Below are 13,185 nucleotides of genomic sequence, written 5' to 3'. Positions count from 1 at the left end.
TGTTGGGCTTTGAACTAATTTCACACCCTTATCACTGGTTTACAAAAGTACCAATATCCTACTCCTTGAGTGAAAGGTGTACAGTAAGGGACTGCTTACAACATATGTTAAAACACAGAGCACTTAATGGCTGGTGGAAACCAAGTCAATTAGGAATTCACTTCTGAATATAAATGAATGAACTCTAATCAGGTTTCTTGATGTTCTCAGCGCACGGTGGGAGCCCACTACAGAGACTATCATCCTACACCATGCTTTAAACATGTATGTCTATGTATTTTATCATCACCACCAAAATAAACTTTATAGTAGCGGTTTACTTCTCTACGTGTTACTAGTTAAAAACTGACTGTAATTAAGGTTTACAACTTGTACATTTTTAAGTGGCCCAATAGACGTCTTTGCAGCCTTTTAACGTATGGGATGAGCCATGCAGACTCTATAAAAATAGATAAATAAATAAAAATCAAAGCAACATAACTCTTAAACTGTAGAACAAAGTGGGAGGTTGTGGATAAACTGTGATTTTGCATAAATAATTGAATTAGGTTGGGTAGTTCGTTTTGAACATCATAGGACTATACAATTTTTGGATCCAACACAAATGTTTAATGGCATTTAATTCATTTTTTTTAAACAGAAAAATACAGGCATGTGCGTTATCAGATCCACTTACCAATTGCACTAGTCCTAACTTAAATCACCAAAGAAACAGTAAATATGAGTCATGAACACAATATACAAACAGTAAACAACGAATTAGATATTTCTTGACTTGCATTCCAGTTCTTATGAATACACAAGCTCCTGAGAGAGGAGTTAAAAAAAAATGTGAATAAGAAGCTGAACTATTTGAAAGTCTCAAGAGTAACCTGTTGTACTTTAGTTCTGCCAGCATTCAGGTCATGGTTAGTTTGACACTAGGGAGGGAGATATATATATATCCATCTCAATATGGACCAAGAATCTCACTAGCGGACAATGTCAAAATGGCACTATTTCATTGATAGCATTCACATAATCCAATTGTGCCGATAGAAAGGATTAATGGAGGGGAATTAAAAGGGGGCGCTGTTCATGCCATCCAAATAGCAGCAAGGACAAAAAAAAAAAAAAAAAAAAGGAACCCCGATTCATGTAGCCGACATTTATTGAAAAGGACGTCACTCTTGCACCACAAAACACTAGCTCCAATCCAACAATCTAGCCGCGCTCAACTTAAGCTTCAGCCAGTTACCACTTATCCGGTTCAGTACTTTTAAGGAGCACTTTACAAGAGCAGTTAGGTGGCAGGATATGCCATGCCTTTTTTAATTTCTTTTTTATTTAACAAAAGAGTCGACAGCTGTTGAGCACAAATAGCAGGGATAATTGTAAAAACCAATATACATACAAGGATTTTTTTTATAAATATATGCATTATATAGTGGTTCATCGACAATAATGGCTTTGCAGGATCTTCAAGAAAAGAGACACATGGTGCGGTACAAATATTGCCACAGAAGTCATTCCAATTGCTCCATATAACACTCCGTTTTTTGTGGCACACCCTTGCAATGTATACCATTTTTTTTCTTATCATACACCAGTCCATATCAGCTGCCAGGCCTCCACCTTGGGCAATACCTCCAGAACCCCACAGTTGAGCTATATTCCTTTTTGCCACCATCAAACCCAGTGTTACCCATATTTTGCCTTTACTGCTTAAGTCGGTGGGTTCCCAGACATTCAGGAGACATCTTTTGGCTTCAAGCCTCAACCCGAAGACCTCACCAATGTGGTCATGGATTACCCTCCAGAAGTTCTGAGTATATGCTCATCTTCCCACACAATATGCATGAGTAATACACACTATCTTCTACAAATTCCCTCATCTGCTTTACCCATTTTGATGAGCTGGGGCCCCGTAATATAGATTCGGTGGAGAATCTTGATCTGAACTAGTCACATTCTGGAGGAGATCGCGACCTTCCGAGGAGAGGCCAGTGCCTACTGCCAGTCCTCATCTTCAAGTTCCAGTTCATCTTCAAGTTCCAGTCCATCCCCCTACCAATGTTCCCAGAGCTGTTTGAGGGGGATCGGGTGTTATTAATAAACTTTTTATAAGTTAGGGATATCGCTTTCGTTGGCATGTATCTAATCTGTCCTCCAGGGGTGAGGATTCTGGGGGAGTGGTACCCTTTGTGATGTTAGTGCGTGCCTCACCTGCAGTGTTCGGTGGGGGCCAGCTCATATTCCTATGGTAGAAATGCAAATGTGACCACCTCGTCCTCTCTCCACAGGTCTCCAATCTTTGTGATCCCGAACAGATTCCACTTATCAAACCCCTTTGTGGTCCTCAGGGTGCCCACTTGTTTAAAGTCACACAGTGGAGTAGCCAGTGTACGCTTTCGATCCCATACCAAGCTTCAATTGGCAGCGTGCCATACCTGTACTGAGTGTTTGGTCTCCGGGGCTTGGAGAATAACGTGGCATTATAGTTGCCGTTTGTCCATCCTGTAGCCTGGGTCGTCCCAGGGGTGGTATGTGCAATGAAGGGTAGATGGGCCACCCAATAGTATTTTTTAACATCCGGGATACCAATCCCCCGTCGTACCAACTCAAGGCGATTTTCTGCAAGGCGATACAGGGTCCGGCCCTCCCAAAGTAATTCTTCCTGAAGGCCATCAATCTCATTAAAATAATGCGCCGAGACAATTTCTGGGAAGGTTTGGAGCGCGTAGAGGAACAGAGGAAGCAAAATCATTTTGAACAGCTCTGACCTACCAAATAACGATAGCGGGAGCCCCTTCCAGCTAGCTATGATTTGCTTTAGTCTCTGCAGGGGCGGGAGCAAGTTCCGTTCATAACATATCCTGGAATGTGACGTGAAATAGATTCACAAATATTTGAATCCATCCCTTGTCACCTGGTTAGGACATCCCCAGGCAGGGGAGGAGACGCAAGGTACCACAGGATATCATCCGCATAAAGAGATATGCGGTCCTCCCATGCTTCAGACCACTTCGGCCCCCGGATTACCAGGTCTCTCCTGATCCATGCCGCCATGGGCTCTAGGGTAAGGGCAAAGAGTAAGGGGGAAAACGGACAACCTGGCGAGTCCCACGGCCCAGCCCGAACACCTCAGACTTTGTTGTTAATCACCATTTGCACCAAGGTTTTGGTGTAAAGGAGACGCAACCAGCCAATAAAGTTGGGCCCATCTTAGTCAAGACCAAAAACAGGTATAGCCATTATATGGTGTTGTTTGCCATTGTAGCGTCTAGCGAGACCACAGCTGCGGCTTCCTGGATTGTGCCCTGCCTTCCCAGCACCCCATGCAATCTCCTCAAGTTTAGCAGTGTTACGATGAGGCGTAAAGCTGATCAGGGTGTACCAAAGCACTGATCACCTGAATTAAGCGCACCACCAGTAGTTTAGCTAGAAGTTTAGGTTCTACATTTAGTTAAAAAAAAATGGGTCTATACACCCTTTGGTCGTGGGGAAGCAATCCCACTTCTCGACTCTGCTCGAGCATGACCCGTAGGTGAGGGGCTGTTATGTCTGGCTTCAACTTGTATAACTCGATTGGTAGGCCATTTGGGCCCAGGGCTTTGCCAGACTGCAGGTTCTTAATTGCCGGAGCAATTTCATTGTTGGTGAACTCACTATCCAGTTCATTATTTAGGTCTCGCCTAGCGAGATCTATTGCTGTCGATTTTCTGCCAAAGAGGAACAGGAGATGTGCATGCGCCCGGACAGGCGATGTGCACGTGGACGGCTGGCGTAGTTTGAGCACAATGCGTACATGGCGCACTTTCACTTAGACAAGCTGTCTGACCTTGCAGGGCCAACTGCCTGTGTTCCTGATCCAAACTCAGGTAAAACACTATTGTCTGCATAGTAGCAATTTACCCCAGCATCTTTCATATTCCTGCCATCGAGTGTCTTTTCATCAGCGACGGGCATCTAACGTTTAAGTACAGGCTCAGCGACCCCTTTGGCTTTAATGGCGTTTCACACACACAGTAGCCGCTGTAGTCAAAACATTCTGTACCTCGCACCCGTGGACTTCAGGCCCCTTCCGTGGTCTCAAGAATCCAGGGGTGTGAGGAGGGATTCGGAGGCCTGTGATCTCATTGCCTCGCTCGTGTAAACCAGCAGCGCTCTCGTGCACACACATGCTTGTGGTACTTCCATACTTCGAGGGGACGAAGCCACCAAGCAGTAATGGCGGCTGATCTGGTAAATGATTACCCGTCCTAAATAATCTTGCTCCCCTGCAGAGCCACTGGCTGGCATCCTCCCTATGGGACTAGAAGATCTGTTGTGGATGATAAAGTTTCTCTTGTTGTTTTTAACTGGTGTGTAAAGTTGTTTTTTTTTCTTCCCCTGATGCATGGTAGAAAGGGGGAGGTTTTGCTTGTGTGCTTTTCTATTTCTTGCCATTGTGCACTGTATTGGACTTAACCCACAGTGAGCTAGTGTAAACAAGCATTCGCAATGCAATAGGCCTCGCAGTTACGAGAGTTTCAGCCGTTGGCATTGTCAACAACGCCTTTTATTTATGTTTTTACAACAAAAACAGAAGGCATTACTATTTGCAATGTCAATAGCTCAAACTTGCGTAAATGAGAGACCCATTGCATCGCAAATACTTGTTTCTTCTGTGGTGAGTCTGGGGAGTTGTATATCAGAAAGCAGGGCCAGCGAGTCGTCCTCCATTAGGGTGGAACTCGCTGGGTATATAGAGCGATAACGCTCAGCAAACTTGTTGACTATTTCTTGCAGATCCGTTATTTTCCCGCTCGAGTCTTCGGATATCTCTGCTACCAATCTACTTGTCATCTCTTTCTTATCTAACCAGGCAAGCAACTTCCCAGCTTTGTTCCCCAGGTCGTACAACATTCCGTCCTCGTCTCCGCCCAAAGTTTTTTCCAACACAGAACTCAACAAGTCAAAATTAACAACTGTCTTTCCAACCCCTCTCCGGTGTCCCTAGGCTTCCCCCAAGGCTCTATTGTCTCCCCCTCCATCTTTAACCTCTTTATGGAACCTCTTACCCTCACCCGGAAACAAGCAAGAATGATCTACCACCTCTATGCTGACGACGCACAACTGTACTACAAGATTAGGTCTCACGCTGATGGACTTTATCTTAATCACACCTTAAACAAGATCTAACACTGGTTCCACTCCAACCACCTCAAACTCAACCACAAGAAAACTGAAAGCATCCTCTTCTGCCCTAAAAACAACAGACTCCCCATCCATATCTGAATCTCTGACCGCATGCACTAAACTGCTTGCTCTCTGTCAAACGCAGTGAAATCTCTCGGTTTTACCGTTGACAAAAATCTAACCCTCAATGATCACATAAAAACCTCTCCTAAAGTAGCTCTTCACTCCCCGCCACCTAAAGAAAATCAAACCCTTTATCTCACCTGAAGACTTCAAATGGGTCATACAATTTTTGCTAAACAGCCCTAACTACATACTTAGGAGTCAGTGGGAATCTCAGCGCCAAGACGCCTTTTGGCATTCGCGCGCTATACAAATTTAAATCAAATCAAAAATCAAATCCCTGGTACTCTCAAAAATTGACTATGGGAACGCTATCCTCAAAGGAACACCCAAATTCACCTAGCCACACTCAAATCTGTGCTCCACCTAGCAGCCAGGCTCATCGCTGGCTATAAAAGTTGACCACATCACCCCAGCCCTGAAGGCTCTCAACTGGCTTCCTGCTGAAGGTAGATCCTCCTACAAGACAGCATACATCACAAAAAGCCCTACGCCAGAAACCCCTGCTGTACCTCACAAACAAACGTTAGAAAACGGGCAGCTCCAGAACGAGGAGAACAAACACTTTCCTCCTCACCCCCCCCCCTATTCAAAAAGAAAACCATTCAATCTCGCCCCTTCTCTGGAAACGTGCCTATGGTCTAGAATGCCTTCCCAAAGGAACTGTGTTGCAACCCCTCCTACATTGCCTTCAAAAAAGACCTTAAACTGCATCTCCTCTGCAAATACTTGGGTCCTTAATCAGACCTTCGACCTCCTCCGACCCTACCCTCCTCTACTTCACTCCCTCCCCTTCACCTCTCCCCTCCCACCGTCTGTCTCCCCATCCTACTCCCACCTCCCTTTTAAAATCCCTCCCGGTGGACCATAACCCCCTGCCAATCTGCTCTTCCCCCCACCTTTCCTCCAATATTTCTACCTCACCCACAGCTCAGCCCTTAATGCCCCCCCCCCCCAAGCCACTATATAAGTGTATTTGCTCTGGCTATGTCTCCGTTTTATTAGACTTTAATGGAACGTTTGTTTTCATTTATTGTTTATATTGTGTGCTGTTTGAGCAACTCCTGTGATCTTGTTTTTCACACATGTAAAGCGCTCAGATACCTCCGGGTCTAGCCAACGCTATATAAAACCTTTCAAATAAATAAAATATTTGGGATGCTGGAACAATGAGGTAGTCGATACGAGACAGGCTGTTATGTATCCCCGAGCGGAAGGTATGTTGGATGCATTCCATGCCTTTTTAAAACAGAGACAGAGTTGCACTTGATTCATGAAAAAAAATTATTGTATTGTCATCGTAGGCCTGTGGAGAACGTTTTTAAAGAAGGACGTGCAGATGCAAGTCTGTCTTCTTAGCATACAATCAAATGCACCTGTTTCTGCATTAGATGGATAAGCAGTCGTCAAATATGCTAACATCTTGGATTACATACACAACCGATTCCTACAAAGCATTAATTAGTACTGCAAACTGATTTAAGACTCAAATATGGAAAATCCAGTCTATAAAAGCCTCCTCCAGACTCATCTGCATGACAGGATTCACGTGGCTATGCCAAATAAATTCCACAACCCCTCACCCGTTTCAACAAAAGGGAGGGCACTGTATTAGGCCCACAAAGATGCAGGGGTACTAAACCGTGCAAGCAGTCAACTTTCTGCCTTGCCCAATGCCCTTGCAACCCAACGCTCTATTGTCTCCACCCACTGCGAAATCAAACCTATAGATGACATCCCCAGCCAAATTAATCATGACAGCTCCGCCACAGTCACACTCAAAAGACATCTTCCCATGTATAAACCCGAATCTTACAGAACTGCAAGATACCCATTGTCGCATCTCTGCCTTTTCTCCATGCATAAAATATACTCACTTAGGCCACAGATGTGGCAGTAAAAAGTTTCCTTGTATAGTCCATTGATAATGACCCAGTATTGTTGAACAGATGTAGCATATACATTAATCTGATCGGAATGCAATTGGTTCATTGGAACTTAGTGAGCGGGTGAAGTGGGATTGCTGGGTATGTATAAGACGAATAGTTGTTGAGCTTATGATAAAGAAATAATAGTGCAATGTGAATATGTGTATTTATTATGAATTGTGAAAATAAATATATATTGTACAAGAAATAAATTGTTATTTTTTTCTCCTTGTTTGTCATAGTATCGATCGTTGCCAACCGATTTCTCTACAGACGAAGTAAAGGTTGCGATTAAGTTTTAGTGATATATGTATGCTTCCGAACCTAAGAATGAATTGTAGTGTTACCTTCGTGGTTTTTCATTCACGTGACACGGCTTTTCACATCAAAATTCTAGAATGCTGGACAAGGGCATCACTTTGTCACTTAAGCCAACAGACCTAACGGGCAATTGCCAAATGTCACGATGATCTGCTAAATAGTTGAACTGCATTGATGTGTCAAAATGCACAAAAGCATGTCCCAGTTTTGATGTCCCATCTTGGTACTACTAAAATCTCACCTGTGCCGGCTGTAAACTCAGAACTCAATTTAAGTGGCAATAGGCAAGAGAATAATAACTAGCATCACAAAACACAAAATCATAAAAAATCTCAAGCCTCTGACGAAACATGGGCGGATTTCGACAGGTTTTGTAAGTCAAACCACAATTAATATTTGGGAGGAACATAAAGCGTTCAAATAAAAAGGCAACAAAATCAACATGTTTATTTAAAAAAACGTCTCAGATTTTGAAGTCACTGCGTCCAATATGAGTGACTGAAATGTGTAAGTTACCGCACAGGACGAGGACTGACGGACGCACCCTCCAGAGTGATCATTTGAAGTTCTCTCTACCAGCGACACCCTGCAGACAAACCAGACCCAAACGTTTTAGCAAACAATATCGTGTCGTGCTACATTGTGCGCTACCAGACCCAAATATCCAGATGGAATGAACGTAAGCCCACTGTCAGTGCTATACTGCGCAAACATGCCTCTCAGTGCCATCGATCAGTGAACGATGCGCCTTCCTTCTGTCACGGGAATCACATCCTGCATGATAAATAGTGTTCCAATGCTAGTGCCATGCTGCAATGGCAGTCCATCCATATTTGCTCCACAGGGAGGTGGTCAATGTTATCTTTCATAACGATTAACTGTACCAACAGGCCAACCTAACGTGTTTTGCCATGAGGCCTAGATCGGTCACACTTGACACCATGTTGACAACTTGAGTCCAACTTAGCGCACGTCAATAGAGCGGAGCCTTTAACAACAACGTAGCACTCTGCCTCCCTTCTAAAAACACTAATCATAAAAGGTCAGGACATCAGGACTGTTAACACTCGTGTTACATGCAGCCTAGGAGGGAATAAACCACTCTTTATTCCAGTAAAATAACCGATGGTCATGGGGTACAACACAATTGTTTGATGGCACCCCTGGCCAACACACTGATAACACATCACCCCTTAACCCGATGTACACAAAATGAATCTCTGGTTCAATCTCGCCACGGCGGGAAGAGGATAAGAGCTCATGACCTCACAAGCCAACGTTGATCAGCTGTTTCACGCCTCGACCAACCTCCAGCAAACTGATCAGCACATAAGACATTCTCATCAATTTTAAGGACAACATTCTGCACTGAACTCCTTGACCTGCCAGCCAGCTGATCATGACTGTTACAAACAGCGTCGCTCTTCAAGTGACTTAACACCATTGGCCTCTTGAGCCAACATCCCAGACGACAGAGTAAAAGTATTCTGCCACAACGTTACTGTTTTTTCAGAGCTAACCACTTATCGGTTCCCATGGGCTCCTCTGATCGCTAGAGCATATCGACTAACACCATGCTTTAACGCACGCGGACCAGAAGTGCATGTATGTGGTGGGATCACCGCCAAAGGCCTCGCATTTCCACATTTCATCTTCCCGAACAGCAACACATTTTCAATGCTGCACCGAGGTAGCTAGTGCAGGTCGCCATTAGAAAATGACAAACCAGCCATTCCAACCAATGGACAGCGTTGCTTTTTCATTAACTGGCCCACCCAGTCTACGCCCATGAAACACATCCATCTTCATCCACAAACAGCCTCTTCATTATCGACCCCAGGAAGAGCTCAGTCGCACCCGCCTTTACAGCCAGTCCGCCCCACTTGTTTTCTATGGACACTCCCTTTATTTTATCTGATCATCCTCTTTCTACACTACCTGGCTCACCCCCAATGCACACTAATCGTCCATACAAGTGTATTGCTTCCTCGCTATACATTCAACATCACTCTCCTCACGAATTCCTACCGTAAACCTACACCTGCTCCTTCCTGCCCAGCACGGCGCTTAATCACTCTGCTTCACTACTTTACCTCCTTGCCCTTACCGCTAGGAGGTTACCCGTCTCATTTTATGTCCCCCCCTACCTGATTCTTTACAGCCCACCCAATCTCTCGCGCCTCCACCCGCCTGAGAGCGGCCGCCATTTTGTGCCGGTCGGCAGGGCCCGGGCGCGGTTCTCACCGTCATATCGTTCGGCCTGCTCGGCCAATTTGGCCTGGTACACGCGGTCCTCACGCTCTTGGTCCATGCTGTGTGGGGTAGGGATGGCACACGGCGGGGCGGATGGACGCGGATTCACTCTGGGGCTCCGGGCGCCGCTCCCTGTCTCTCTCCGTCCGTGGCAAGATGGCGGCGGCTCATCCGGGCACTTCCGCCTGCGCACGCGGACAGGCGCAGAGCTCCATGGCAACAGGTCCCCAGCAACAGAGGGGGCGGGGTCTACGGCTCGTGTGCAAAGCTCATGCCGTCCCATCATACAACAGCAGTCATACTCTGATGTATAGATAATGTGCTTTTTAGGCGGCGGCCGGTCCCCTTACAAGTCAGTAGTTGGCCCATTGTGTTAAACCCTCCTTGGTGACCACACACATGTAACTCCCATTTAGTGTTATTCGTACCCGCCAACGGACCAGATTCAAGCGGGAGAATCCCGACTTTTAAAGGCAAATAACAGTCAATGGGTGGTGGGGGAGTACATTCTCCGATTCATTTTTTTTAATTACCAATGAAGCAAAGGCATCGGACTATAAAGACTGCACCTGAGTCGTTGTTCCAAATATTATCATTAAGCATAAATATGTAGCAATGGGTGCGCACACTACAAGCAACTGCTGCCAAAGTGCATAAACCAAAGGATGGATACAAATGACAATATGGAAGGTATGGACGCACAACAATAACCCAAAAACACAAGGTTGAGATTTTTGTCTTTATTTTCTTATTTTCTCTTTTTTATAAAGTTTCACATATATGCAGTGAAGACAGAATCACAACCTTGTTTTTTCGTTATTGTTGTGGTGCAGCTCTACGTTTCATATTGTTCTTTTTTTAACCCGTTGCCTGCTGATGACGGAACCGCTCCGTCATCAGCTGCGGTGACGCTGTGCTGATGACGGAGCGGTTCCGTCATGGCCCGCCCGACGCTCCTGCGCGGCGCGAATTCCGCGCCTGCGCTGAGCGTTCTATTGAGCGGGCGGGACCATGACGGAACCGCTCCGTCATAAGCACAGCGCAACCTACGCTGGTGACGGATCGGTTCCGTCACCAGCATGTGCCCGCCGCTCTCCCGCCCGCCCCCTTAGCACTGCGGCGGAATAGCCGCCACAGTGAAGGGGTTAAGATCTCCCACTTTCCTCCTCTAAAATCTTGGCATGTATGGATATTGTAATTGAATTTATTTTGGGCTTACTACCCTTTAACAAGGTGTTGAAGTTCTTTATGAGGAGTAGCATTCCACTCAAGGCAAGGTTAGTGGTTAGACCTGTGGCTATTGGGATTTGTCTTGTCGCTCAAGGAAACCGTTCCATGAATTTGCTCCCCTTGTCTTTGTGGGTAGTTCAATTAATAGGAGAGTTAAGTGCAAACGTTAGTGTTAGTTCATACATGTGGTCGGTAGAGTGGATAGACTACTGGAGATTAGTTATTGTTAGATTAAAGAAAGAAGGTTTTCAAAAGAACGAGAGGTTGTTATCTGCAAAACGTGTGCACAATTTGCAGGAGTACTGTTGTACCCTGCACATTAAGACACTGGTAGCCATGTAGTATTATCCAAGTCTTCCTAATTGGTTCCCTGTCAGGGTAGCGTCAATCATAGTTCAGCCAGCTCTAGTCAGGTACTAGCCATGTACCAGCCCCAACAGGAGCAGCCTGCCTAGCTGCTCAGCCCATCTCCAACTGTCACCACTTATCCACACAGGCACCCAGGCATTCCATTCTTCACAGTCACACCAACATTCCGTTACCATCTCTCACTCTGGGTGAGCAGCTAGGAGGACCTAGGCTGATTACATATACATGTAATACTTGGAATATAACATTATCCCTTTCCTTTAAGTAGAAACAAAAATTACAAATCTAAAAAAGAAAACTATACACAAGAAAGCAGTAATGTTCATAACTCAGGGATGCAACTAAAAGCAAAACATCACGAGAGTGTGAACAATGCAAATCAAGAAAAGATGGGCCAAATACAAATATATAATATGTGCATCAATATCCCCTATCCCCCCTCATGAAAATTATCAAGACATTTCAAAACGTGAAATAAATTATTAAGTCACAAACAACGTTAAAAGGCAGAGAAGCGAAACTAATAGCAATTTCGCCAGAGTATAAACACTGCGTACCTTCAGGAAGGAATAAAATTGTCAAGCAGTAATAATTACCAAGCAATAATAAATACCAAGCAAGCAATAACCCCATCCTTCCCAAAAAAACATTAGAAAATAATGTAGTGAAGGGTGGACACACCCCACGACTAACACCCGCAGCCAGAAACAGACAAGGGTGAACCAACACCAAAAACATACGTGTACCACAAAATGGCCCACATAGACGGTACACACAGTGAGGCACATGGCGACTAACACACAACAACATCTGAAGCGTGGAGCGACTTACACAGGACAGCATGAGATACGCATGGCGACTTACACACAAAACTGCAACATTTGATGCGCGAGGCAACTTACACTCATACAGACATGACGTGCAGCGCAAGGCGACTTACCCAGTGGTCGAAGTGGGCGTGCCCCTACTTCTTAAATTCCAAAGACTCCGTTCCCCAACTTATTTATTTTGAAAATGCTTCCCAGGACGCAAGAAATTGCCATCACCTATAGATAAAGCTCAGCGTACCTGGCGTTCGTGACGGGCTGGGCAGCAGAGAAGTAACAGGACTCTGTCTTTTCCTTCTTGCCCAGAGAAGACAAAGACCGTGTCCACTTGTGCTCTGTTGCTCCAGCTGCCGCCCCCCCACCCACCCCTTCCTTCTTTCCTCTCTTTCTGTCTAGCAGTTTCTCTCTTTCTGAAAACCATGACTTCAAGAAGGGGCTCTCGCTCTCTTTCCTCTCCTTTCTTTTATTTGCTCTCCTGTGAAATGGATCCAAAAAAGAAAACCACTTTTGCTGGAAGTGTTGTATTCTTTTGACTTATTTTAATTCCAAAGTAAGCATCGGGAATAAAAGGTTAAAACTATGAAAAATAAATAAAGTAAGACAGAGTGGGAGCAAACTGGCCAGATTGATTTTATTCACACCCAAACACATTAACTCCACTTTTACAGATTTGGCTAGTGAAGGGCTATTTTTGTTTTCTTGTCTTTGTTATCCCCGGGCTTGGAACTAGTGCACCAAACCTGGAGGTACTGCAATGCATGGATTGGAAAACAAAATGTGTACTGCGGCTCTGTGTTCAGGGATGTGGTCTTTTTACAATACTGCTTATGTTTTGTAAGGATATAAGTAATGGACAGGACCCTGTACTCATGTCCTTAAGTTTTCAGGCAAAAGCGCTCACTGACTTATGAATAGTGAGTGTAAAACCGTTAAGGTAACCATATTGTTCCTGCTTACATTTAACATGGTTTGCT

The 13,185-nt window shown here is 44.9% G+C and overlaps 1 protein-coding gene across 1 annotated transcript in view; it reads right to left on the bottom strand.

Moving 5' to 3' along the window:
• YWHAE (tyrosine 3-monooxygenase/tryptophan 5-monooxygenase activation protein epsilon) overlaps window positions 1-10,079 on the bottom strand; it is a 197,719-nt gene extending 187,640 nt beyond the window's left edge. The window contains exon 1 of the mRNA XM_086955223.1: window positions 9,777-10,079. Within this exon, the coding sequence (XP_086811349.1) occupies window positions 9,777-10,071 (295 nt within the window). The 5' untranslated portion in view covers window positions 10,072-10,079. The remainder of the gene's footprint in view (window positions 1-9,776) is intronic.
• Between the last annotated feature and the right edge of the window lie 3,106 nt (window positions 10,080-13,185).

Source organism: Lissotriton vulgaris, chromosome 2_1 (assembly GCF_964263255.1).
Source record: "Lissotriton vulgaris chromosome 2_1, aLisVul1.2, whole genome shotgun sequence".
NCBI lineage: Eukaryota > Metazoa > Chordata > Amphibia > Caudata > Salamandridae > Lissotriton > Lissotriton vulgaris.
This window is presented reverse-complemented; position numbering and strand designations above follow the sequence as displayed.